General features: G+C 59.9%; 14 protein-coding genes across 14 annotated transcripts; 7 read left to right on the forward strand and 7 right to left on the reverse strand.

Moving 5' to 3' along the window:
• Nucleotides 1–33: 33 nt before the first annotated feature.
• Nucleotides 34–1226, forward strand: SPRG_15833 (hypothetical protein; the record flags this gene model as incomplete). The annotated part of the gene is made up of 4 exons (XM_012355012.1): nt 34–63; nt 106–262; nt 311–493; nt 540–1226. The coding sequence occupies 4 exons, from the start codon at nt 34–36 to the stop codon at nt 1166–1168; spliced, it is 999 nt and encodes a 332-aa protein (XP_012210402.1). The 3' UTR covers nt 1169–1226.
• On the reverse strand, nt 1162–3463 carry SPRG_15834 (hypothetical protein). The gene is made up of 10 exons (XM_012355013.1): nt 3429–3463; nt 3288–3384; nt 3130–3240; nt 3056–3077; nt 2698–3009; nt 2539–2651; nt 2425–2487; nt 2262–2379; nt 2095–2218; nt 1162–2053 (listed from the first exon to the last, which is right to left on the reverse strand). The coding sequence occupies exons 1-10, from the start codon at nt 3452–3454 to the stop codon at nt 1210–1212; spliced, it is 1830 nt and encodes a 609-aa protein (XP_012210403.1). The 5' UTR covers nt 3455–3463; the 3' UTR covers nt 1162–1209.
• A 1722-nt stretch (nt 3464–5185) lies between these two features.
• On the forward strand, nt 5186–6070 carry SPRG_15835 (hypothetical protein). Its single transcript, XM_012355014.1, has one exon. It carries the CDS (start codon nt 5194–5196, stop codon nt 5929–5931), a length of 738 nt encoding a protein of 245 aa, XP_012210404.1. The 5' UTR covers nt 5186–5193; the 3' UTR covers nt 5932–6070.
• A 47-nt stretch (nt 6071–6117) lies between these two features.
• Nucleotides 6118–7283, reverse strand: SPRG_15836 (hypothetical protein). Its single transcript, XM_012355015.1, has 3 exons — nt 6765–7283; nt 6355–6693; nt 6118–6308 (listed from the first exon to the last, which is right to left on the reverse strand). Exons 1-3 carry the CDS (start codon nt 7272–7274, stop codon nt 6147–6149), a joined length of 1011 nt encoding a protein of 336 aa, XP_012210405.1. The 5' UTR covers nt 7275–7283; the 3' UTR covers nt 6118–6146.
• A 213-nt stretch (nt 7284–7496) lies between these two features.
• SPRG_15837 (methylase MraW) lies at nt 7497–8913 on the forward strand. Its single transcript, XM_012355016.1, has 9 exons — nt 7497–7728; nt 7774–7873; nt 7918–7966; nt 8011–8149; nt 8199–8390; nt 8446–8487; nt 8526–8574; nt 8615–8718; nt 8767–8913. Exons 1-9 carry the CDS (start codon nt 7531–7533, stop codon nt 8872–8874), a joined length of 981 nt encoding a protein of 326 aa, XP_012210406.1. The 5' UTR covers nt 7497–7530; the 3' UTR covers nt 8875–8913.
• An 82-nt stretch (nt 8914–8995) lies between these two features.
• On the forward strand, nt 8996–9602 carry SPRG_15838 (thioredoxin-like protein 4A). The gene is made up of 2 exons (XM_012355017.1): nt 8996–9205; nt 9263–9602. The coding sequence occupies exons 1-2, from the start codon at nt 9026–9028 to the stop codon at nt 9509–9511; spliced, it is 429 nt and encodes a 142-aa protein (XP_012210407.1). The 5' UTR covers nt 8996–9025; the 3' UTR covers nt 9512–9602.
• On the reverse strand, nt 9575–9996 carry SPRG_15839 (hypothetical protein). Its single transcript, XM_012355018.1, has one exon. It carries the CDS (start codon nt 9954–9956, stop codon nt 9681–9683), a length of 276 nt encoding a protein of 91 aa, XP_012210408.1. The 5' UTR covers nt 9957–9996; the 3' UTR covers nt 9575–9680.
• An 820-nt stretch (nt 9997–10816) lies between these two features.
• SPRG_15840 (UDP-glucose 6-dehydrogenase) lies at nt 10817–12426 on the forward strand. Its single transcript, XM_012355019.1, has 5 exons — nt 10817–11277; nt 11325–11494; nt 11542–11658; nt 11708–12135; nt 12180–12426. Exons 1-5 carry the CDS (start codon nt 10823–10825, stop codon nt 12408–12410), a joined length of 1401 nt encoding a protein of 466 aa, XP_012210409.1. The 5' UTR covers nt 10817–10822; the 3' UTR covers nt 12411–12426.
• Nucleotides 12372–13442, reverse strand: SPRG_15841 (hypothetical protein; the record flags this gene model as incomplete). The annotated part of the gene is made up of 1 exon (XM_012355020.1): nt 12372–13442. The coding sequence occupies one exon, from the start codon at nt 13440–13442 to the stop codon at nt 12450–12452; it is 993 nt and encodes a 330-aa protein (XP_012210410.1). The 3' UTR covers nt 12372–12449.
• A 345-nt stretch (nt 13443–13787) lies between these two features.
• Nucleotides 13788–14342, reverse strand: SPRG_15842 (hypothetical protein). The gene is made up of 2 exons (XM_012355021.1): nt 14265–14342; nt 13788–14218 (listed from the first exon to the last, which is right to left on the reverse strand). Exon 2 carries the CDS (start codon nt 14216–14218, stop codon nt 13877–13879), a length of 342 nt encoding a protein of 113 aa, XP_012210411.1. The 5' UTR covers nt 14265–14342; the 3' UTR covers nt 13788–13876.
• Nucleotides 14343–15090: 748 nt separating this feature from the next.
• SPRG_15843 (hypothetical protein) lies at nt 15091–18111 on the forward strand (the record flags this gene model as incomplete). Its single annotated transcript, XM_012355022.1, has 7 exons — nt 15091–15774; nt 15822–16603; nt 16645–17173; nt 17223–17426; nt 17474–17578; nt 17619–17828; nt 17875–18111. The coding sequence occupies 7 exons, from the start codon at nt 15091–15093 to the stop codon at nt 18109–18111; spliced, it is 2751 nt and encodes a 916-aa protein (XP_012210412.1).
• SPRG_15844 (hypothetical protein) lies at nt 18030–18825 on the reverse strand. The gene has a single exon (XM_012355023.1). The coding sequence runs from the start codon at nt 18809–18811 to the stop codon at nt 18182–18184; it is 630 nt and encodes a 209-aa protein (XP_012210413.1). The 5' UTR covers nt 18812–18825; the 3' UTR covers nt 18030–18181.
• Nucleotides 18826–19244: 419 nt separating this feature from the next.
• Nucleotides 19245–20207, forward strand: SPRG_15845 (hypothetical protein). Its single transcript, XM_012355024.1, has 6 exons — nt 19245–19350; nt 19393–19612; nt 19655–19780; nt 19827–19892; nt 19942–20019; nt 20064–20207. The coding sequence occupies exons 1-6, from the start codon at nt 19262–19264 to the stop codon at nt 20124–20126; spliced, it is 642 nt and encodes a 213-aa protein (XP_012210414.1). The 5' UTR covers nt 19245–19261; the 3' UTR covers nt 20127–20207.
• A 1065-nt stretch (nt 20208–21272) lies between these two features.
• On the reverse strand, nt 21273–21787 carry SPRG_15846 (hypothetical protein; the record flags this gene model as incomplete). The annotated part of the gene is made up of 2 exons (XM_012355025.1): nt 21273–21536; nt 21614–21787. 2 exons carry the CDS (start codon nt 21785–21787, stop codon nt 21273–21275), a joined length of 438 nt encoding a protein of 145 aa, XP_012210415.1.
• Nucleotides 21788–23382: the final 1595 nt, after the last annotated feature.

Genomic DNA, 23382 nt, shown 5'->3' on the forward strand with positions numbered 1-23382 from the left:
AAAGCCTCGAGCCAGCGCATGCGCCTACTTCGGATGGTCCACGTTATGCATTACATCCTCGAGGTAGAGTCATCGCCTCCATGGATTCCACCAACATGCAAGTAGACGCCGCTGCAGTATGGCGACGAAGAGAAGGAAGAGCTCGAGCGCATGCACCTTCTCCACTACGAGCTCCAAGTGCTTCGCGGCGTCTCGTACGACCTGACGATCGACCTTCCCTACTGCCATTTGTACCAGCTCGTGAGTAAGCTGCCGCCGTCCTGTACGCTTCCGATACTTCGTGACGCCGGTGTCTGGAGGAGCCTTGTAGGTAGCGCCGTTGGCGACGTCTCTAAAGTCATTTTGCGCGAGCTCTTTTGGACGACCATGTGCATCGACTACTCGGCCGTCCACCTCGCGCAAGCCAGCATCGTGATCGCGTGCCACATCAAGCAGACGCGCTGCGAGTCGGCGTGGCTATCGGACAAGCAGCACGCGGCCATGGTGCCATTACGTACACTCCTCCGTCCACTTGCGAGGTTGTCATGGACTCTCTCTAGAGCGCACGACGATGCTGGAGCAGTACATGCAGCTGCACGCGTGGAAGATGCAGCAAACGCGGCTCTTCCAGGCGGCCACGACCACCGACGACCAGAAACACCACTTCCTCGTGACCCAAAAGGGCGGGCTCACATGGCCCGTGCACGGCTCGATCGCAGATCCTAGCGAAATGACCAACCAGGTCGAGTCGCGGCCACCTCCGCCGCTCAAAACCCGAGCCCGGTCGCCCGACAAGGAGCGCGCACGGTCGCCGGACCGCCGCCACCGATCGTCGTCCAAAGACCGTCGCAAGCCACGGTCGCCCGCCAAGGAGCGCAAAGCCTCGAAGCGGTCGCGGTCTCCGCGGTCGCGATCTCCCCGGAAGCGGTCGTCGTCGCCGCGGAAGCGGTCGCGGTCGCCGTCGTACCGCAAAGCCAGCTACCACACGAAGCGGTACTCGCGCAGCCGCAGCCCGGACCGGGGCAGTCGCTACTACGCGTCGCGCCGCCGGTCGCCGTCGTACGACCGCCGATCGCGTCGGAGAAAGGACGACTACGAGAGCGACTACAGCAGTAGCAGCAGCAGCGACGACGACGACCGGTACCGGCGCCGGTCGTCGACCAAGAAACACAAGACGAGTCGCCGCTAACCCAACACGAGTACGTGTTACACAATAAGAACGCGTGCTTTTTACAATTTGGCCGCCGCCCGACGCGCGGCCTGGAGGGTTTCGGCCAGCGACGAGATGCTTCGCGTGAGCGCCGCCGCAAACGTGTGGCACGAGACGCGCTCGATCGGGTCGCTCGCGTCTTCCGTCTTCTTCATGGACGTGACCGTGTAGCCGATGAAGGTCGGCTCGACCGAGTAGCAGACGCCAATGCCGTACTCGACCATGGGCGCGAACCCGCCCCAGAGCCACTCGTACCCCGAGACATTGGACGTCGAGAGCACGAAGTTGCCGTTGCCGCCCGACTTGGTGTACGAGACGTCGGAAAAGATGGGATGCAGCGGCGCACCGGCAAGGACCGACGCGATCTGCAACCCGAGGAGGTGCCGGTCGGCGCCTTGGCCGTCAAGCGCCTCCATCGCGAGCTCTTGGTGCTTGGCGACCGCGGCCTCCAACTTGGCCATGTCGGACGGCGCGTGGAGCCAGGAAACGACCTCGTTCGAGCACGACCGGATGGTTTCGGTGCGGCCGTGGGCGAACCAGCGCGTGTGCGCGCTCTCGTACGTCGGAAGGACCTTGCCCCAGAGCTGCCACGCCGTGAGCTGGATCGCGAGCTGCACAAACGTGTCGGGCGGCATGTGCAGATCCGACTTGATGCGCAGTCGACCGTACTCCTTGTGCCGCGTGACGCACGCTTGGAAGCGCGCGGCCTTGAGCGCAAAGGCAGCCGAGACGTCGGCGATCGTCGCGACGACCGGCGATGGCACCTCGAGCGAGAGGAGCGTCGGCGGCGGCAAGAACGCACTCGACGTGCTCTCGATGCGCGTCTCCATGCTCCCATTGCGGTTCAAGTAGCGCCGCCCGAGCCTAGAGACGTCTCTTTCAAGCTATCAACTTGCAATTGATACCATTCAAACACGGAGCGGTACACGGTCGCGTCCGCGTTGCCGTGCTCCATGTTGCAGCCGACGTTGCCGTTGCCAAAGACGATGAACTGGAGACTCTTGTCGTACCACCGGTTGTGCGCCTCGCCTGCGACGAAGATCAAGAACTAAGAGCCACAACAAGATCTTACCGGCCGCAATGTGCTGGAGGCACTCGGTCGGCGTCGTCGGCGTGCTCTCGTCCATGCACACGGCAAACAAGCTCTCTTGGATCATCTGCAAGCTCGCCGCGTTCGTACCCAGCGGCAGCTACGAGTCCAACTCAGTCCCTCTTGGTCGTGCGTGGCGCCATACCAGCTCCTCCCGGGCTTCGGCCCACACGTCGCGGTGGGCTGACGTAAGCGCGCCGACAGCAAGCTACCGAAACGAGAAACGATGGCACGTTGCAACCTTGATAGATCCAAGCACCTTTGTCGGGAACGAATGGGCGTACTCGTAGATGAACTGCAGCTGGCGCTCGAGGTCGCCGATCGAGAGCAGCTGGTGCTGCGCGTCGACGACAGTGAGCGCGAAGGGGTAGCCTGTCCTCGCCTCCTGAGCTCCAGTGTATTCCATGTACAGACGCACCGCAGCAGAACACAACGACGTGCTCGATGCGCTTGACGCCGTCGACGCGCTCGTACGTGTCGGCCGGCATCTGCGGGATGCGGCAGGACGCAAAGATGCGACGGAACATGTCCATGCACATGGGGCGGCGACCCATTTGCTCCGGCGCGACCTTCTCGAGGAGCAGCATCGCGTGGTACTCGGACGTGTACCGGATGATCTCGGCCGCGCGGCGGCACTGCGGCACCGACTGGTCGAGCTCGCTGAAGGAGCCAAAGCCCGAGATCATGTTGATGTCGATCGCCGTCGGAGCGCGATACGACGTGTAGCCCGCTACGCCCGTGAGTTCGTTGGCGACCAAGAAGGCATATTCGCGTACCGTACTCCCACCACTCTGCCAGCTACAGCGACATACACGTATGAGACGCGAGGCCAGAAGGCAGCGAGCCGTACCCAGTTGCGCTCCGTGGCCGCGCGCTCAAGGAGCGCTTCTTGGAGGGCGTGAGCTTGGCCATTGGGCCCCACAAAGTCCTGCATGAGCTCGGTCGTGTGCTGAAGCTCCTCCTACGACGCTAATGCATTGGCATCGGGCTTATGCAGCGGTCGCCCACCTTGGTCACGAAGGGCGCAATGGACTCGAGGTACTTGCGCGCCGTCTGCTGCAGGTCGGGCACGGGCAGACTCGGGAGGTCCGCCTGGTGGGCGTACCTACGGAGGCGCATAAGGCGGCGACTTGCGCACGACTTACGGACGTCGTCAGCGTGGCTTGCTTGGCCATTTCCAATTCCAAAGTGGCGATCCAAAGGTCGTGCGGTACCGCGGATCGCTTTTTCATTGGCTAAAAAGACAGGCTCCTTCAACCCGCACAGCGAATCAGAGCGCGCTGCGGTGGGTTGAGTCAACACGGACGAGGATGATGCAAGTGGTTCACTTGCGGCAACAAACACTCGTTCTAGCTCGAACATGCTACGTCAGTTGCGATGTCTTGTAGGATACTACGATAGACAAGTTGTCCACATTCTATTTCGCAGTTGGCCGCATACAGATTGTCAGGTGTATATGAGACGCCGGCTGCGTCGGCGTGAAAAGGTGAGAGGTCGGGGCCTCTACACTAAGGAAACGCGTCTGGTGACGTTGCAAGCAACAGCAGGACGAGCTGTGCGGTCGTCTTCTTCTGGCAACTTCGGCGCCTTCATTCGGCAGGAGGCCAGAGTGCTGCACCGCCCGTCGCTTCCGTCTTCCTGATTTTTTTCGCCCTCCTTTGGCATCGCTGCTGTTCATACAAATAGCTAGACACTGGCCCTCTCGTGCTGGACGGAGGCGTTGAAAGGTCTTGCGCAGAGGAGCGCTAGTACAGTAGGAGCGCCCGCAGTCGTCGACAGGGCAAGGTGGCGAGCAATATGATATGCCCACGTCGCCTCTGCCAACTTTTCGTCGTCCCACCGACCTGCCACAGGGTTCGATCCCTGGCCACCTCGAACATTCCCCCGCGAAAGTCCAACGCAGCATCCAGTGCGTTGTGCGGTATTTTGTATTGAAGGCGTCTCGTTGCCAGAGACTACCAGGATTATATTACCGGTATGGACAGTCCCGCGCCACGTTGAAGTTTCCTCGGGATATGCTCACCGCGTGTTTGTGATGCAAAAGCGCGCGCGACCCTCTTGCGATGTTCCACGCTCTCCCGTGGCTTGGTGCCGCTGCCACCGCACGTAAAGCTACTTCGTCCACGTCCCTCACAGGTACGTACACCCAAATGCTGATCCCCACCCGCGAGCATTGCATAAAAGCGGTGTGCGGGCAAGAGAAATGGACGGTTGCGACTGATGGACCCCAAAGACACGAACGTATTCGCCATCCACTGCCGACACGGTGGTGGCGCCGGCGCCAATCAAGCGGTTGGATATTGCACGGTCATTGACACGGAAACGCAGGCGACGCCGTCGGAAGCCTCATCGAGCTGCTCTGCATGTCAGGTTCGTTGGGGAATCATCCGCCGGCTCTCAGATGCGCGCCGCAGCGCCGCACGTTGGGCGACGACCTATGTCTTGACTTCCACTCGATCCGCGACGGACCTGCAAGATTCGCCAGCAGGCACTCAATGATGGTCACCATGTAAAGGCCATGCCAGCGGGCCGAGTCGGCAATCGCGCCACTCTGCCCAACTGGCTTGTGTATCTCACCTGCCACTGAGATTTGACATGGGACAGCTGAGACGTTGGCTTCTGTTGTTTTCATGCATTTTGGCTGTTAAAGAGAAGTATAGGGTGCAAATCTACATGCAAATAGATCGCTGACATGAAAGAGACAATAAAACCATGCCTATTATTTCCTGCAGAGCATACAAAGCGAGAGTGTAGACGAATAAAATTCCAGTTGGTTTTTAATGCGTCGCACGCCTGAACCCATACACATCGTTGCGCTGGCTTCCAGCGTGTTACACCGTAGTTACATGGGCAGCAGGTATAGGAGGTGCAGCAGCAGCAGCTCGCGCCTCTGCATACTTCATTCTGAAAACGCATGAACTCTGCGCGCTCGCACCCAAGCTCCCGCGGCGCCTCCATGCCCGAGTCCTCGTCCACCGCCGGCGAGTTCGCGGCCGGCTGGCTCTGGAAGAAGTCGGGTCGCTTCTCGTCATGGAAGTACCAGTACTTTATCCTCCGCGGCGCCCTTCTCTCGTACTACGACAAGTACCCTGGCGAAGAGTACGCCCACCTCTTCGCGCCCGGCTACACGCAGGGCGACACATCTCCGCGCGGCGTCCTCCGCGTCGTGCACGTCGAGGTCGGCCAGAAGAGCGCGATCGCCTTCAAGGTCTATGGCTCGTCCGGCAAGGTCCTCGACATCCGCGTCGAGACCTCGGTCGCGCGTGCCAAGTGGGTCAACGGTCTCAACCTCGCGTCGCAGCTCGGCAAGCGCAAGCTCGCGACGACGTCCGTCTCGATCGACTCGGCCGACTCGACGCTCGACTCGGACGACGAGAACGCTGTCAACTGCGCAGGCTACCTTACCGTGCCCAAGCACGGCAACAAGTACTTTGTCTTGCAAGGCAACATGCTCTCGATGCACGCAGACGAAAACCCGTGGACCGTCCCGACGTCGCGCAGCTACGTCCTTGGCGTCAAGCCGCTCCCCAACAGCCAGACGCTCGAGGTGCGGCTCAGTCACGGCGCCAAGCCGCTGGTTCTGCAAGCGCAGAGCAGTCAAGAGCGCGAAAAGTGGGTCCACCACATGACCGAGTGCTGCGTGACGCGATAGGCGTCGCCACCGCCCCAGGCCAATGAAAGTGTTTCGCGGCCGACCTTATAATTATATGTCTCGACGTTCTCCTCGAGTCGTGCTGTAGTCTTAATGTAACCATCAACTACGATATCCCTCCGATTGAAGGACGGACGCCATGCAGCCCCTTGTACAATAAAGAACAAAGAGTGTATTCCCTGAGACTAAGAGTATACAAGGTCCATGCCGTCTTCCTACAGCGTACCGAGGAGGAGGAGGCATGCAGTCTGTGTCGCGACGTGAGTCGCCGCCACGTACACCAGACTGGACGACGGCATCGAGTAGATCTCGTTGATCCAGGACGAGACTGTCGAGAGCGATCCGCAAAAGCCCGTTAAGAGCGCGTGCTGGATCCACTAGAATAAGAAATGATAGTCTCTTGCGTGTCAGCGTGCCACGTACGGTCGCGCCAAGGGCCGACGTCGGCATCGCCAGGACGCCGATGCAGCTCACGATGGACGCAGAGACGTTGGCGGCAAACGTTCCGAGTGGAAACGTCTTGGATTTGTTGAGACGGAGCCCGAGACCGTATCGAAGGAGCGCACCGGGCGGCCCAAACACCACGGCCAAGTAGCCGTCAAGGTAGAGCGCCGCGAGGGTGACCGCAATCAGCGTGGCCACGCCGCACAGGCCATACACAACACCGTGGCGCACCGGCTTGAGCGTCGAAGCGCCAGCTGCGGCAAGCGGTCGCGCCTCTTCCAAGGCCAGCGCCAGCCGCTGCCACGTGCCATCGCTTTCCTACCACAATGTACTCTGTCAATCCATTTCGAGGAGCGCTTCAACGAGTAGCCGCCTACAACGGTACATACCTGGTCGACGCTCCGGCTCTGCGCGTACGTGAGAACGTCGCTCCACGCAGCTCCAAGCGCAGCTTCGTGGTGGCGGTCTGTATACAGAAGGCCGAGATGGCGCCCCGAAAGGAAGGACGCGAGGCTCGTCGTGAGCTGCACAAAAAACATCAAGGTCGCGTTCGCCGCCATGGACCCGAGGTACTGCTGCGCGAGCACGAGCTCCCACGATGCGAACGTCGTGCAGCAGCCGCAGAAGCCCGTCGTCACGCCGGTCCAGAAGGCTTCGTGGCGAGCAGTCTTGAGCGGCTGCGCCAGGCCCATGACGAAGCAGCCGACGACATTCGGGAGGAAAAATGAGACGCCCATCGCCGTCAAGATGGACGGCGCTGCTTGCGTCGCCTCGATGGCGCTGGAGGCCGTTGTGAGGAGCACGCGGGCAGCCACGCCAAGGTACGCCCAGACGCAGATCCAGGCGACGGCTGGCAGCGGCGTCGGCGCAACCGGCTCGTGCACGAGAAGCCAGTCCATGGCTTCCGGATTATTCTGGCTGCTAAAAACACCCAGCCGAGGGGCCAGACGGTCTTGCATGCATCGCACATCGGACAGAGCTCCCTATTGCACCGTACGTCGTCGACTGCGTGGCATTTCCATCAGCATCGATCGCGTCTGGTACCTGGCGCCATGCAACGACGACCTGCGTGGCTACATGAAACGTTGCGTGTGCCAAGCCATGGGATCCGGTCGTACTGATTGGTTGGTCTGAACCAATCCAAAAGTCCAAAAGATGCTAGCAGTCACGCGGCGATCCTTCCACCACGTACCCGTGCTGCCGGCGGAGACGCTCGCCTTCTGGGTGCCGGCGCACGCCCGGACGTCGCCCGCCGTCTTTGTCGATGGCACAGCCGGCCTCGGCGGCCACTCGCGGCTCTTGCTCGAAGCCCACCCGCAGGCGCAACTGCTCTGCATCGACCGGGACCCGCAGGTCGCCGTGGCACCCTCGTGACAGACGCATGACGCTAGCGCGTAGATTCTGCACATGGCACAAAAGCGTCTCGCTTCGTTTGGCGCCCGCGTGCGCTTTGCCCAAGGCTCGTACTTGGACATTGCTTCGCACCTGCGCTCGGCCGGTACACTTGGCTTCATGGCGCAGCCGTGCTCACGATGACCGTAGGCTTGCCGAGTGAGGTGGACGGCGTCCTCGTTGATCTCGGTGTCAACAGGTGCGGACGTGATGCGTGCCTCTGGCGCTCACGCAGCAATGTAGTCACCACCTGGACTCGGGCGACCGGGGCCTTAGCATCTACCACGACGGCCCGCTCGACATGCGCTTCGACCAGTCCAACGCAGATCTGTCGCCCGCGTCCGTTCTCGTCAACACACTCTCCGAAGTGGAGCTCACGAAAGTACTACGCTGTACTACTGAGAGACCACTGGATCGAAACATGCAACTAGGTGTTTAAAATGTACGGGGAAGAGCCTCTGGCCAAAGAGTACGCCAAGGCGATCATCCGGCGGCGCGAGACCGAGCCCTTTCAGCGCACGGAGGGCTTAAAACGCTGCATTGAAGCCATTGCAGACAAGTGGAAGCCCAAGTCTGCCAAGGCGAAGAAGCAGTTTGTGCATCCTGCGACGCGACTCTTCCAGGTACCACAACTACTACTACAAGACCGGCAGAGGTTGAACGCTGGTCATGCTCTAGGCGCTGCGCATTGCTGTCAACCAAGAACTCGATCACGTCGAGGTACGTCGCTTTGCACCGAGGAGTACTAAGTCGACCAGAAAGGGATCCCGGCCATGATGGACTGCCTCGCGCCGAGCGGCCAGCTGGGTAGACTAATAGGCTTAGAGCGTGACTGACAGCATATTAGCTGCCATTGCCTTTCACTCGCTCGAAGATCGGTGGATCAAGCGCTACTTTCGGGACGCCGTTGAAATGGACGACGACGACATGGAAGAGCGTTGGCCCCATAAGGTAACGATCGCTCGGACAATTGACCAAGGAATGCTCAATACGACGTAGCGATTCGAGGTCGTGCAAAAGCGAGCCGTGCAGGCGACCGACGCCGAGGTTGAAGTGAACGCGCGCAGTCGCAGCGCCAAGCTGCGTGCGATCCGTCGCATTGCCTAGTGATCAATAAGAACCCAACCATGACGTGGCATCCCGAAACCGGACCGCACGGAACTTCTGGAAAGGACGGTTGGGTGATTTTAGCGGGTTTCGGTTGCGTATCCGGCGCTCGCATTTGCAACCGTTCCTCGTCCTCCTCCTCTCGGCTATCATGTCGTACATGCTTCCTCACCTGTGTTCGGGCTGGGCCGTCGATCAGGCCATCATGACCGAAGGTGACCGCGTCGTCGTCATGCGATTTGGGCATGACCATGATCCTGTGTGTATGCAGATGGACCAAGTGCTTGCGGGCATTGCGGAGGACGTCAAGAACTTTGCCATCATCTACGTGGTACGTCGCCGCCGCCATCCGCCGCTCGCATGGCCTTATGATGCGCGCCGTGATTAGGTGGACATCACGGAGGTGCCCGACTTTAACACGATGTACGAGCTCTACGACCCGTGCACCGTCATGTTCTTTTACCGCAACAAGCACATCATGATCGATCTCGGCACGGGCAACAACAACAAGATCAACTGGGCCTTCAACAACAAGGGCGAAATGATCGACATCATCGAGACCGTCTACCGCGGCGCGCGCAAGGGTCGCGGTCTCGTCATCTCGCCCAAGGACTACTCGACCAAGTACCGCTACTAGACCCTTGGCCTCGTCGCCCGTAGCCACGACGCTGCTGCCCAAGCTATCACTGTCGCCCACGCGTAGCTCAATACACGTCGTGTTCTATTTAGGCTGTGGCTTTTCTGGGTAGCGCAGATGATGTAGCACGAGCGTGGATTCCATGCGTGGTCGACGTAGAAGTGCACGCCTACTCTTCGGGCAGGAACGGGTTCGAATAGAGCTCTTGCGTGCCATCGACGGGCGAGATGAGCATGACCGATGTCCCTCGGCAGACGAGGAGACCGAGGTTGCGCGTCTCGCCAGGCGTCTCGAAGTACTCGACGGCCTCGTCGAGCACGAGGTTCACGAGCTGGTCGTAGCCCTTGAGGACGCCCGTGACTTCGCGGCCGCCGGCGAACTTGATGCGCACGCTCTGGTCGATGAACTTGGCCAAGTCCAGAATCGGGTCGCGCTTCGATGCCATCTTGTCCGTCCGCTTCGTATGTGGTCTCCCTCGCAACAAGCGATCCCCATTGGCGCAAAACCCAACATTTTAACCAATCGTTGCGTCCGCGTGGCCTGCATTTGATTGGTGGTTCGATATTTTGGGAGCTTCGAAAAATGCCAAGTGGCAACGACCTTGCGAGGTCTCGTCGTCGCCACGAGGTTCATGGCGCCTTGGCGTTGGCGAGGGCGACGAGGCGCTTCCAGTGGCACGCCCCAAATCAGATCTGTTCCAGAACCGTATCCGGATTGCATCGACGCAACATCAACCCACGAAGACCGCCAACAAGATTGCGGATGTCTCGCTTCAGCCATCAGCCGCAAAGGCCAAAGAGCGTCAATACCGACAAGAAGCGTCTAAGCTACCATCGCGCGCGCGAATAGCACTAAAAACTACAGAAATTCCAGCCGATCCCAGGCAAATTCTGCCATTCGACCAGCGTTGCGCGACGGTTGGTGCATCATTACCGCTTCCCATGCAAGCGTTGGATAGAGGGCACACGACTCGCCTGCTCCACGCAAGAGCTGGTAAGATCACAGTCGGCAGTACCGGTAGGTAAAGACGATCTCGCTGGAGGGATCTCTCCAGGCTTCCTCCAAGTTGAAGCAAAAGTAGCTACGCCGAGTTGTACGGTACTGAAGTGGTCTCTATAGCTGCTGTTGAGACCACTTACGAACTCTCAGATCTACCACGCACTGCTACACCGTGCATTGAGATAGATTGCTTTGCGAATGAACAAGGCGCAAGCGCGTCAAAGCAGTCGGCAATGGTTACCTCCACATGATTGGTCAAAAGCCGCCGAAAAGCTGCCAATGAAACCCTGCGACAGTTGCAATTTCGGAGCCATGGACGGCGACTACACGCTGCGCGTCTGCTGCATGGGCGCGGGGTACGTTGGCGGCCCGACGATGGCCGTCATCGCCAAGTTCTGCCCGACCATCCGCGTCGTCGTCGTCGACGTCAGCGCCAAGCAGATCGCGCGCTGGAACTCGGCCGACGACCTGCCCATCTACGAGCCCGGGCTCCTCGAGGCCGTGACGGGCAGCCGCGGCAAGAACCTCTTCTTCTCGACCGACATTGACCGCCACATCAAGGAGGCCGATCTCATCTTCGTGTGCGTCAACACGCCGACAAAGGCCTCGGGCTTTGGCGCGGGCGCGGCCGCCGACACCAGGCACGTCGAGGCCTGCGCGCGCATGATCGCCCAGAGCGCGACGACCGACAAGATTGTGGTCGAAAAGTCGACGGTGCCCGTGCACACGGCCGAGGTGCTGAACGCTGTCTTTGACGCCAACAGCTCGTGCGACGTCGCCCTACGCGACCGATGGCTCACGCACTCGATCGTAGTAGCGCGGTCCACTTTGACGTGCTCTCGAACCCCGAGTTTCTCTCCGAAGGCACGGCAATCCACGACCTCATGGCGCCGTCGCGCATTCTCATTGGCGGCGAGAGCTCGCCGTCCGGGCAGCGAGCGGTCATGACGCTTGTCAGCATCTACGAGCACTGGGTGGCCCGCGGTACGTTCTTCTTGTTTATCAGCAGTGGTTTTCAATCCGGCAACTAGACAAGATCCTCACGACCAACGTCTGGTCGTCCGAGCTCTCGAAGCTCGTCGCCAACGCGTTCCTGGCGCAGCGCATCTCAAGCATGAACTCGATCTCGGCGCTCTGCGAGGCCACTGGTAGCGTCGCTGCGACCTGATTGGTTACTGAACATGATGGATGACGTAGGCGCCGACGTGGCGGAGGTCGCGCGGGCTGTCGGGACCGACCCGCGCATTGGCGACAAGTTTCTCCAAGTGTCCGTGGGCTTTGGCGGCTCGTGCTTTCAGAAGGACATTTTGAACCTCGTGTACCTAGCCGAGAGCTGCCACCTCCCCGAAGTCGCAGCCTACTGGCGCAGCGTCGTCGAGATGAACGAGTTCCAAAAGAACCGGTTCTCCAAGCTCATTGTGTCGCAGCTCTTCCACTCGGTCTCGAACAAGAAGATTGCGATCCTCGGGTTCGCCTACAAGAAGGACACGGGCGACACGCGCGAGACGGCCGCCGCCGCCGTCATCAAGGCGCTCGGCGCCGAGCGCGCGCAGCTCTTCGTGTACGACCCCAAGGTCGAGCGCGACGATATGCTCCACGAGCTGCGGTACCAAGGCATGGCCGAGGTACGTTTGCATGGTTCTTGATATGTTGATACATGTCGCGCTAGAGCGAGATTGCGAGCATCCAGATCGTGTCGACGCCGTTTGAGGCCACGGCGCAGGCCCACGCGATAGCAATCTTGACCGAGTGGACCGAGTTTACGCAGCTGCCGTTCGAGGCGATCTACACGGACATGCTCAAGCCCGCGTTCATCTTTGACGGGCGCAACTTGCTCGACCACACGCTGCTGCGAGAGATTGGCTTCAAGGTGTTTGGCATTGGTAAAAAATTGCAATAGAAACCACAGTGTATAGAATTATGGTATCCCGCGCTTGTCCTATGGCTGCAGGAACACGAGGCCTTCGAATTTCGAGCGGCCCGGGACCTCGGTGTCGGGCAAGAGCACGCTGCCGGTTGCAACGTCGATCACCGAGAGGTACGTCGCCTGCGTTCCTGCAACGTTGTCCTCGACGCTCTTCAGCGCCGCGATCACGCTATCGTTCGTGCCCGGCACGAACTTGAAGCTCGCGTAGCCGCGCTCGGGCACGAGGACGCCGACGGTCCGCACCTCAATGTCGCTGAAGTCCTCGGAGGCCAGCACGAGCTTGTTGCTGCCCTTGGTCGCGTCCACCTCGTCGCTAAACGCTTCGTCCGAGACGCGCCGAGGCAGCAAGAGCCACTGCTGCAGATGCTCGCTCCACTCGACGGCTTCGTGGATGACGTAGCCCGAGGCACCGAGCGCAGCCTGCACCGCGTCGAAGCGCGCGGACCAATTGACGTGCGCAATCGGACCGTCGAGCGACGGCAGTTGGGCGACCCAGCGGTGGTAGTCGTTTTCAAGAACGCCGCCGGGCGCCCAGTTGACGCCGTGGCTGCCGACGTACAGCACGTAGCCCTTGACGGTCGCCCACTCGTTTTTGGCGCCTTTCGCGACCGTGCCGTCGCCCGCCTTGATGGCAACGAGCGGCGTCGCCTGCAGCGGACCCGTCGCGTTGAGAGCAAAGTTGGTCAGTTCAAAGATCATGCCGGTGCGGTCGTCGAACGTGAGGAGCCGGCCCTCGAACCACGCGAGCTCGCTGAGCTCAAAGCCGCGGCCGTCTTCGTTGACGTCCGTTGTGATCGTGACGGCGTCGCACCACTCGACGCTGTAGCGGCCGTCGGCGTCGCGCACCAGCAGCGCGCGCTGGAAGAGGGCGTGCCAGGCGGGCGTGCCATCATCCACCTCCTTGCTGCGCGTGTCGAGGTCCGTGATGAGCCCCATCGCAAACGTCGTCTCGCGCTTGGTCTGCGGCGCCGGCGTCTCGTCGAGCGTGCTACCACAGAGGCCCATACTGGTGGGAAAATGCAAAGTGAGTCGACCGCGTTTTTGGACTCGGGTCCGAGACAGGCGCGGAATGTTGTTTTGAGGGACCCACCCTTCGCTCCCACCCTTTGGCGCGGCTGCATTGACGACCACGACCCCGCAGCTGCTCTATGATCGGTGCACGCCTGATCGCAGTGATGACCGTGATTGCTTCAGGCATGTTGGTGTATGTCAAGCCTGCAGAGGCGAGTGGCCAGCGTGCAAGGCGGCGTGGTCGACGCGTCAAGGCCGTACGAGGTATCGCTGGCGGCGAGGAAGGAGGCGCTACAGCCCTGGCTATACGTGCACGACGCGTCGAAGAGAAAGAAGGACTGGAATGAAAGTCAGGATGTCGTCACAGCACTGCGGCGAGACGGCGTTCGTGTTACTATTACGGGGATCGAGCCACGATGGCGAGACGCTTAATAGTCCGAACCACCGCCGAACATGTCCATGCCACCGCCGAGGTCGGCCTCCTCTTCCTCTTCCTTCTTGGCCTCCTCCTTGGGGGCGGCGGCGCCAGCGGCGGCACCAGCGGCCGGGGCAGCGCCCGACGAGGCACCGACCGAGACGGTCGCGAGCTTCTTCTGGCCTTCGGCAATGACTTCGTAGATGTCCTTGCCCTCGAGCTCCTTGATCAAGGTCTCAAGGCGCTCCGTGTCGACTTCACCGCCGACGGCCGTGATGATGGCCGAGACGTCAGCGACGGACGGCGTGGTGTTACCACCGAGGACAGCCAAAAGGAAAGCAGCAACGTGACGCATCTACAGAGCGTCATGAGCCATCGCCGCCATGGCAGCATGCGCGTACCTTGTTTAAGGAGATTCAAAAGTTATTAGCCCGGACAACGTCTTCTGAGCGTCGCTGCCTCCACCAACTATCCGCTCCAAATCGCTCTGGCCAATCAACAAGAGATGCACGCTCATTCGCCAATACCGACGATTTTTAGCCAATCCCAACGCGGCCGAATTCGGATAATCGCACGCCACCGTGTTCCGAGCGCCGGCCTGTGCATGCTGCCAGGACGGAGGCCGCGCCTCGTACGAGTGTGCTGCGGCGCCAACGAGGGTGGTGCTATCGTCAAGCGGCCACCGTAGCACCGACGACGACGCGCCTTCACGCGCGCGCAGTGAGCTACAGCATGGCCGACAGCAGCAACAGTCGCGTCGAGGTGACGACGATAAGATCGTAGAGCTCGATTGATTACCCATACGGAAAGGCGTACCAGTCGTGGGTCACTGGTGCGGGGTGCGCGACCGCCGACGACAGCGCTGGCGGCCGAGTGTCATTGCTGGCCGGCGGCTCAGTGCTATCATGAATACTGGCCGGCGGCGTCGCATCAAGCCGGGTCTTCTTGGTCGTCGCTGCCGTGACAAAGGGGCTCGTGCGCTTTTGTCCCGTCGTCGGCGCCCAGTTGGTGTTGGTGGCGAGCATGGCGTCGCAATCTAAATCTGTCGATGTAACCAGCGCCGCTCGTCGCGCCACGTACTGCCACCTCAGCGCGTCGGATCCGGATACGCTCGCCATGCCTTTCTCTCTATATGTTTGTATGGCGGCGTCGAACTGCGGTCGGGACGGCGGAGGCGTCCGGATAACGTGGCGAAATCTTCGAATATTTTTTTTATTGTTTTTTTCGATGTTTGAGAAGACGCTCGCGGACCTCGTCAAGGGGATCCGGTCGTGCAAGGGCGATGTCTCCGTGTACATCTCGCAGTGCATGCAGGAGATCAAGAACGAGCTCAAGGCCAACGACCCCTTCATCAAGGCCCAGGCCATCCGCAAGCTCACCTACCTCAACATGCAGGGCTACGACATGGGCTGGGCGGCCTTCCACGTCGTCGAGGTCATGAGCTACGAGCGCTTCGCCCACAAGCGCATCGGGTACCTCGCCGCGGGCCAGTCCTTCACGCAGGCCACGGACGTCGTCCTGCTCTGCACGAACCTCTTCAAGAAAGAGTTTGGCTCGGTCAACGAGTTTGAGGTCGGCCTCGCGCTCAACGCGATGGCCAACATCTGCACGACCGACCTCGCGCGCGACCTCCTCGGCGACATCCTCGCGCTCATGAACAGCCACAAGCCGTACGTGCGCAAGAAGGCGACGCTCATCCTGTACAAGCTCTTCCTCCGCTACCCGCAGGGCCTGCGCCTCAGCTTTGACCGGCTCAAGGAGCGCATGGAGGAGCCCGACGTTGGCGTCGTGAGCTGCTCCGTCAACGTCATTTGCGAGCTCGCCAACAAGAAGCCCAAGAACTACGTCGGTCTCGCGCCGCAGTTCTTTCGCCTCCTCACGACGTCGTCCAACAATTGGATGCTCATCAAGGTACCCCTCCTCCATATACAAGCATGTGCTCATGGCATTAACCTTAGGTCGTCAAGCTCATGTCGTCACTCGTGCCCGAAGAGCCTCGCCTCGCGCGCAAGCTCTTGGATCCGCTCGCGACCATCATCCAAAACACGCCGGCCAAGTCGCTCTTGTACGAGTGCATCTCGACGGTCACGACCGCACTTCTGTACACGCAGAAGAGCGACGGGTCCCAGCCCCGCAACGTGCCGGCCATCGTCAAGCTCTGCAACGACCACCTGCGCCGCTACATTGAAGACCCGGACCAGAACCTGCGGTACCTCGGCCTCGTGGGCCTGAGCAACCTCATGCAGAGCCACCCGCACGTCATCAGCGAGCACCAGCAGATCATCCTCGAGTGCCTCAGCGTCGAAGACACGACGATCCGCCTCCGGTCGCTGGAACTCCTCGCGGGCATGGTCTCGCCCGAGAACGCGCCGGCCATCATCCAGGAGCTCATGCGCCACACGATGGTGTCGGACGGCGTGTACCGGCAGGAGCTCATCGTCAAGATCCTGCACGTCTGCTCGCTCAACAAGTACCACAACGTGCAAGATTTCGAGTGGTACATCCGCATCCTCTGCCAGCTGAGCAAGCTCCCGGGCAAGGAGGCCTCGTCGGTCCACGGCGCCGAGATCACGCGCCAGCTCATGGACATCGCCGTGCGCGTCAAGGGAATCCGCAGCGTCCTCGTCAAGTACATGATGGCGCTGCTCCTCGACAAGGCTGCGCTCCAGGACGCAGGCGCGGCCACGACGGCGCAGGTGCTCTACGCCGCGGGCTGGATCGTCGGCGAGTACATTTTGGAGTACATTGAAAACGAAGAGAGCGATGAGAGCGACGAGAGAGCGACGACGAGAGCGACGGCGAAGAAGCCCGCCTCGAGAAGATGGTCGACGTGGTCGATGTCATGCTGCAGCCGTCGACGACGTCGCTGCCCGCCAACGTCCAGGCCGTCTACATGCACAACATCCTCAAGCTGCTCATGGCGGCCGCCGAGAAGGCCGACGACGCGACCGTCGAGCTCGTGGCCAAGATGATCCTCGAGCGCCTTCCCGCCTTTGTCCAAAGCGAGCACATTGAGGTGCAGGAGCGCGCGTGCACGCTCGAGCACGTGGTCTTGGGCCTCGGCCTCGGCCTCGACGCGCTCTCGCCCGAGGACCGCGCCAACCGCGTCTTTGGCGGCGCCATGATCACGACGTCAGATGGCCGCCTCGGCGTCCTCAACGGCTTCTTCAACGAGCCGCTCGCGCCCGTGGGCGCCAAGGCCCAGCGCAAGGTGCCGCTGCCGCCGGGGCTCGACCTCGACACGCCATTCGCCAAGGAAGAAGCCGCGTTTCTTGTGGCCGGCGATGCCGACGGCAGCACGACCGACGATGTACGACGGGTCGTTTCAGATAGCAGGGCAGAGGCTGACGCGTGTGTAGGAGGTGTCGTTTGTGCACTCGTCGCACGCCAAGGAGCCTGATACGGGGTACGTCAACCTCGGCGCGACCTCGTCAAGTGACGAGGAGACGGACGGCGAAGACGCCAAAGCGATCCTCGAGAAGCAGTACGCGATGGAGCAGGAGCGTCTGCGCCAAGACCCGTTCTACATCAAGCCGTCCCACAGCGCCGCGCCCAACGACGACGTACAGACTCTCCATTCCGTCCTCCTAGCAACTGAAGGTCCGACTAGATGTTTGGCAACATTCTCAATGCACTCGACGCGAAGAAATCCAAGAGCAAGAAGAAGAGCAAGACGCCCAAGAAGCAGCGTGCGATCGTCCTCGACGACGTCATGGTGCGGCAACGTTGAGTAGCGAATACTTATGTGTCTGTAGCCGGACGGAGGCGACTCGAGCGAGGACGAGGGCGGTCGGCGTGGTCGCCACGGGAAGCGGCGGTCGTCCAAGGACGTCGACTTGGCCGAGGTCGACCTCACCATGCCGCTGCGGGACGACGAGCGCATTCCCGACTCGCATTGGCAGCACCGCCAGGTCCTCGACCGCGCACCGAGCATGAACGACGACGACGACGACGGTGGCAAGAAGGTTCCCCGCCCGCCTGAAGGACCGTGTCGTTGACCCTTGTGGATAGAAGAAGAAGAAGAAGACGAAGAAGACCAAGGACGAGCCAAAGCCCAAGAAATCGAAAAAGGCCAAGGAGGTCGAGATGGTGCTCGTCGAGGAAGAGGTCAAGAAGCCGAAGAAGAGCAAGCAGAAGAGCGGGAAGGAGGCCAAGGAAGACAAGCCCAAGAAGAGCTCCAAGAAGAGCTCCAAGAAGGCGGCCGACGGCGGCGGCGTGCTCAACGACGAACCGCTCCTCATGTTTTAAGCCCCGTCGCCGTAGTAATAGTGTATCTATGAGACGCAACACGATATCTGGTTAGATACAAATTGACGCATTAGACCTTGCGGAGGGCCGCGAGCCGCGCCGAGAGGTCGTTGGCTGTCGACGTGGGCGCGGCCGCCGGCTGCACGTGCGTCTCGACGCCGACCGCGCCGGCGTTGTCGAGCTGGCCGGCGATCACGAGGCCGTTCTCGTCCGCGACCATCTGGATGAGATCGTCGACCTGGTCCGTGGGCGTCGCGCCGGCCGTCGTGCTGTTCATGGCGCCCTCCATGTACGCGGCCCGCACGTCAAGGTCCTCAAACTGCTTCTCGAACTGGTCCATCGTCTTGGAGATCTTCTCGACGTTCATCGAGTCCATGACGACGTCCATGCCCTTGACGACGCCCGACATGTTCTGCTTGAGCTTCCCCATCGAGATCGCGGTCTGGACGCGCGCCGCGACCGCGTCGATGCGGGAGCTGAGCTGGAGGTAGCTCAGCGCCTGGTTCTTCTCGCGGATCGCGTTCTGCGCGTAGATCTTGGCGCCCTCCATGTTGCCCATCTCGATGGCCTTCTTGAGCTTCGTCTTCTGCGCCGCCTGGTTCTTATCGCACTTCTTAGCGTTGCGGAGGAGCGACTTGGCCGTGAACTTCATCTTGAAGAGCTCGTCCTCCAGCGTCGGCCGCTTCAGAAAGTCAAACATCGCGGAAAATGCAAAGTGACCGGGTACGTCGGATGTATCCGGATAGCCTCTGGTATCCGGAAGTAGAGTGGCGGTACCTGCATTCTCCACCGCCAAATATGCTGATTTTGAAATTTTCGAAAGAATAGCCCGACAGAGACACATCTAGTATAGCTCTTTTCCACGACGTAGCGAGCTGGATTGACCGAAACAACCAGTTTATCAAACCCCGTTAGCTTTAATTTCTGGAGACGAAAAGCTTTGCACGACAAAGCAACGGTGGCGATGGTCGGTTGTGTACTCGGCGCTGCAGGAAGACTCTCGGAGGCGTCTCCTCGTGGATGCAGCGAATCGTTGCCGTGGCAATCGCAGAGCAGGTTTGAGGAGTTTGGATGGGGCACCATGCCGCGGAACTAGGGCTGAACGTGGACACCCCGCCAGGCCTCCCAAAGCTGGAGGTTGGGTAACGTCATGAATTTGGGAGGAGAAACTCCCCGTGACCACAAAAAGGACAGCCGAGCGATGGAGGACCGGCGGGTGTCTGTGGAAGCCCAGAACGAGTTTGCCATTCTTGTAATGATTTGAGGACGATGCTGGTGTAGTGTCGGGCTCCTTGAGCAGCACCTCGAGGCGCTCGAGCGGCAGCTTCAGGAGAAGCACGCGTTCAACAACAGCCTCAAGTACGAGAGCGAGTGCCTCAGCCAGCGCATCGAAGCCCTCGAGGAGGACCAGCGCGTTGCGAAAGCAAAATACGACGAAATGAACAAGCTCTTTGGCGAAAAGGCCCACGCGCAGCACGACGAAAGCAAGGGCAAAGTCGAGGTTTGAGCTCTTTTTGAGATTGCGATTCATTTTGGTCCGTAGGCGCTGACCTCAACGATGGAGCAGCTAGAGATTGACATGCAAGAGAACGAGCGGCTCACGCAACTGCATGCGTCCTTGGTTGAGCAACAGGAAGAGCTCCAAAAAACCCTCGATGAAATGCTACAGGTTTTTCCTCAACAATACGTGGAGGGACTACACTCTATTGAGCTAGAAACAAAAGACCGATCTGCACCAATTGAAACTCAACGAGTACCAACGGAAGTCGACCATGGAGGAGGTAACTCCCTCCTATTTACTCTCGAAACACACCTCACGGATGGCCCCAGAACTTTCGCAACTTGCTCGCGGCGCTCGAGACGCAAAATCTCAAGACCGGATTCGGTCTGCTCCTGGAGGCGCGCCAGGTAATGCTGTCCATTTCCCTCCTTTTGACATACGTACTGCTCAGACACTATTGACACCGCTCGCCACCGATGTCGCGCCGGCGGCACCGCGCGATGGCCCAGCTTGACCGAGAGTACAATTCATTCGAGTGCAGAAGCACGAAGAATCAGATTTTATCAAGATGTAGTAGACTTCGACAGCTTTCTCCATGGCGAGGAGGTGCTACGAAAGCAGAAGAAGAGCTGCGAGGTGGAGATGCGCCTGCAGAATCGGCGTCCACGACGGCAACGGGTTGCGATATTCGTCCTTCGTCATTGTCGCCCGGCATCATGCGCTTCGCGACGAACTTGGCGCCGCCGTCCACAAATCCTGCGCCTAGAGATCTGCAATTGTCTGCGTTGCCTCTGGGCACGGCGCAGACGCTGGTAACGACACGCTCCATAGCGACGTCTGAAACCACTCGTGCAGTCTCTTGCACGTCTCGCACAGGCACGTCGCGTCGACAAGGCCGTGGATCGGTTCGTCATTCGCTGCCTTGGCTGCGGTGGCTTTCACCTCTGGGCGGACGATGTCGACGAGCTGGTCGCGCACACAGCGAGGCGGGTCGGTGTCTCGTGCGGCCTGGTGCTGTGAAAGGAGTGCGGGAGGAGGAGATCGATGTCGGCGTGCACGTACAGATAGTCAGACGCGTGACGTAGAATGGTCTGAAGACGTTCATCGTGCGCGGTGCCGCGCTGCGGGTTCCGGAAGAGGCGCAGAAGAGCGTGGTTGACGCCTGAGAAGGTCCAATGTACGTGCCCGAGTTCCGTCGTCTCTCAAAACGATCATCGACTGCTTTCGACCAGCTGGGAGCGGGTTGCGCTCGTTGAGAACCTTGTAGATGAACCCTCGAGGATCATCTCTGGGGTCTCGGCGCCGTCCGGAGCAAGCACCGAGACAGCGGATAGGTAGGCAAATCAGCTGGTCTCAGCGAGCACATAGTCGTAGCATCCGGACTCATCGAGAGCGCGGACAAAGTCTTCGTCGGCCTTGGAGAGCGCGCGGAACCCGGCCTGGTCGAGTGTCACGTCGTACTATGTAGAGTACGCAACGCGTCTACGCGCCAAGTGCGGAATCTGCGCAATGCAGATAATAGCTTGCGTATGCGCAGTGGGGTGGTGCCGATGCCAAGCGGTAAAGCGATAGTCCTGACCTTTTCATCTCCGTCGACCAGCAGGTGAAACACAAGCGCGGCGCGCCGTCCGTCCGAAATCAGATTCGACGACACGACCGTCTAGAGGTACGATGCGGCGGCGGCAAAGGACAAGTCGGTTGGCGGGCGCGCCGCGGTGGCCACCGACCACACCTCATCTTCGTCGTGGTACGTGAGCGAGATGATGCCACCGACGCAGTGCGACGGCAGGAGCACCACAAGCCGAGCGAAAGTGCCGTCGTCGACATTGGTTGGTTGCAAAAAGCTCGTGTCGGTGCTGCCGGCGGCTTGGATGACGAGGTGCATCAGCTTCAAGCCGGCCTTTCCCCACGTGGTCGCATGGAGCTGCTCGTATATTTGGACCAGAAAAGACGGCGTCCAGACATGATCTGCGCAGCCCGGTTTGATGCCAAGCGCGTCACCGGGTATGACGGTCGTGGCCACGTGAGGAGCTCGTCGAGGCCGTCGACCGACAGCTCCGGGTCCGCGAAGGTCGCTTCGTGGTGCGTGAAGCCATGTGCGATGGATGCTCGAAGGTCGTAAAGCACCGGGTCGCAGGGCTCCTCCAAGAAGGCTCGGGCTGTGTTGCTGATCATCGCAAAGATCGTGGAATGCATCGTTTCCGTTGTTACATATGGCATATGCCATTTTTAAATCCTTTACGATGCCGCAAAACGTACAATTCGGCATATCTGTGCACTAGAGTTTCTAGTGCTGTAGGCCGCGTACGATGGTGCAACTTGGTGCCCCAAGGTACCCAAAGCATGCTTTACCACTGTACCACGTATGAGCCATTTTGATTTTTCGACCAAGTTTGGCCATCAAACCTCTCGCGATCGGGCAACACCGCGGCAAGTTGCGTGTCCTTAGCTTCAATATCCGGATATCCGGCGTGGGTCACGAAAAGACGATGCTGCGGCCTCCGAGCTAAAGAGTCTGTCCATTGTGGGTGATGCACCTTCTGGACGCATTCAAATCATTGCCAAGGCGCGTGGTCGCTCACATTGCGTTTATAACTGAAACCTCCTAACCTCGCCACATTGGTAGAGGCCGCTGTGGAGAGCACGGAGTGCGAGGTCGCGTTGCCGTCCATGGCGTCCCGCAGTAGCGAGACGCGATCCAAGATGCAACATTCCAAATTAAGAATATAGTGCCATCTTAGAGGCAGCACTCCAGGACGCCGATGCCACTTGGTCGACAACATCATGTTTGAAATGAAATCGCCTATAGTTGGCACTATGATACAAGACACTATGGAGAGCAGAGCACTCCACGCTACGTTGCCGATGCAGTCATACAACGCGCGCAGTGTCTTGATTGAAGAGACAAATCGCTCTTTAAACGTTATAAAGCAAAGAACCACGTTGGCACGTCGTGGTCTTCGGCTTCTACAATTGTTGCCACGCGATCGCTCATTGGAATGGGAATTATATTGATTGCATCATTCATGGAACTCCTGCATCCTGAGCCATCGCATGTCGTAAGCCAATTGGAACGAGAGGCTTGGAGCGCACAATGCTCGGGCATCACTTCTCTTCCGCACTCCCGGTGATTCGATGCCATCCATTAACACATGTGTAAAACATGTGTGATGGTACTTCCCGGTATGCGTCGTTATATGCGCTGTCTCGCAGTATTGAGCCTCACGCTTTCTTCATGCGTTGTCTATAGCCAAGAAGAGCGCCTTGTCAGCAATGACCGCCTCCCATGGCCGATGTGGGACCTCCAAGCACTGCAGCTGCTGAGAACGACACCGCCATTGCCGCTGCCAAGCTTTGTGTCACCAACGTCGCAATCCAATATGTCCTGGACTACCTTCCGTCCCCACATTCGACACGAGTTCGATGGCGGGAGATGGGCACTGTCGACCGGCCTCGTGGTCGACGACGCTGGGTCTGCGACTGCGCATCCTTTCCATGGCTCGCACTAGCTCCATAGCTCGTAGCGCGCTTGGCTCGCTTTCTCGGGAGCTACTCTCGGTGTCCACCGGCGGTGACTCTCGTATCCTGGACGATCGCCATAGTCAAGAAGGGAGCTTCTTGGTAGGTTTCGCCACCTATCATGGCCCCTCACTGCCCCACTCTTTGTCACTCGGCGTGTGGGTTTTGCACGCGTCACCTCAAGGGAGTAGCCCTTGGTGATGACGTTTTCCCCACACACACTAGACCAGCGAGAGCCGACTCGCACACCC

Source organism: Saprolegnia parasitica (assembly GCF_000151545.1).
Source record: "Saprolegnia parasitica CBS 223.65 unplaced genomic scaffold supercont2.198, whole genome shotgun sequence".
NCBI lineage: Eukaryota > Oomycota > Saprolegniomycetes > Saprolegniales > Saprolegniaceae > Saprolegnia > Saprolegnia parasitica.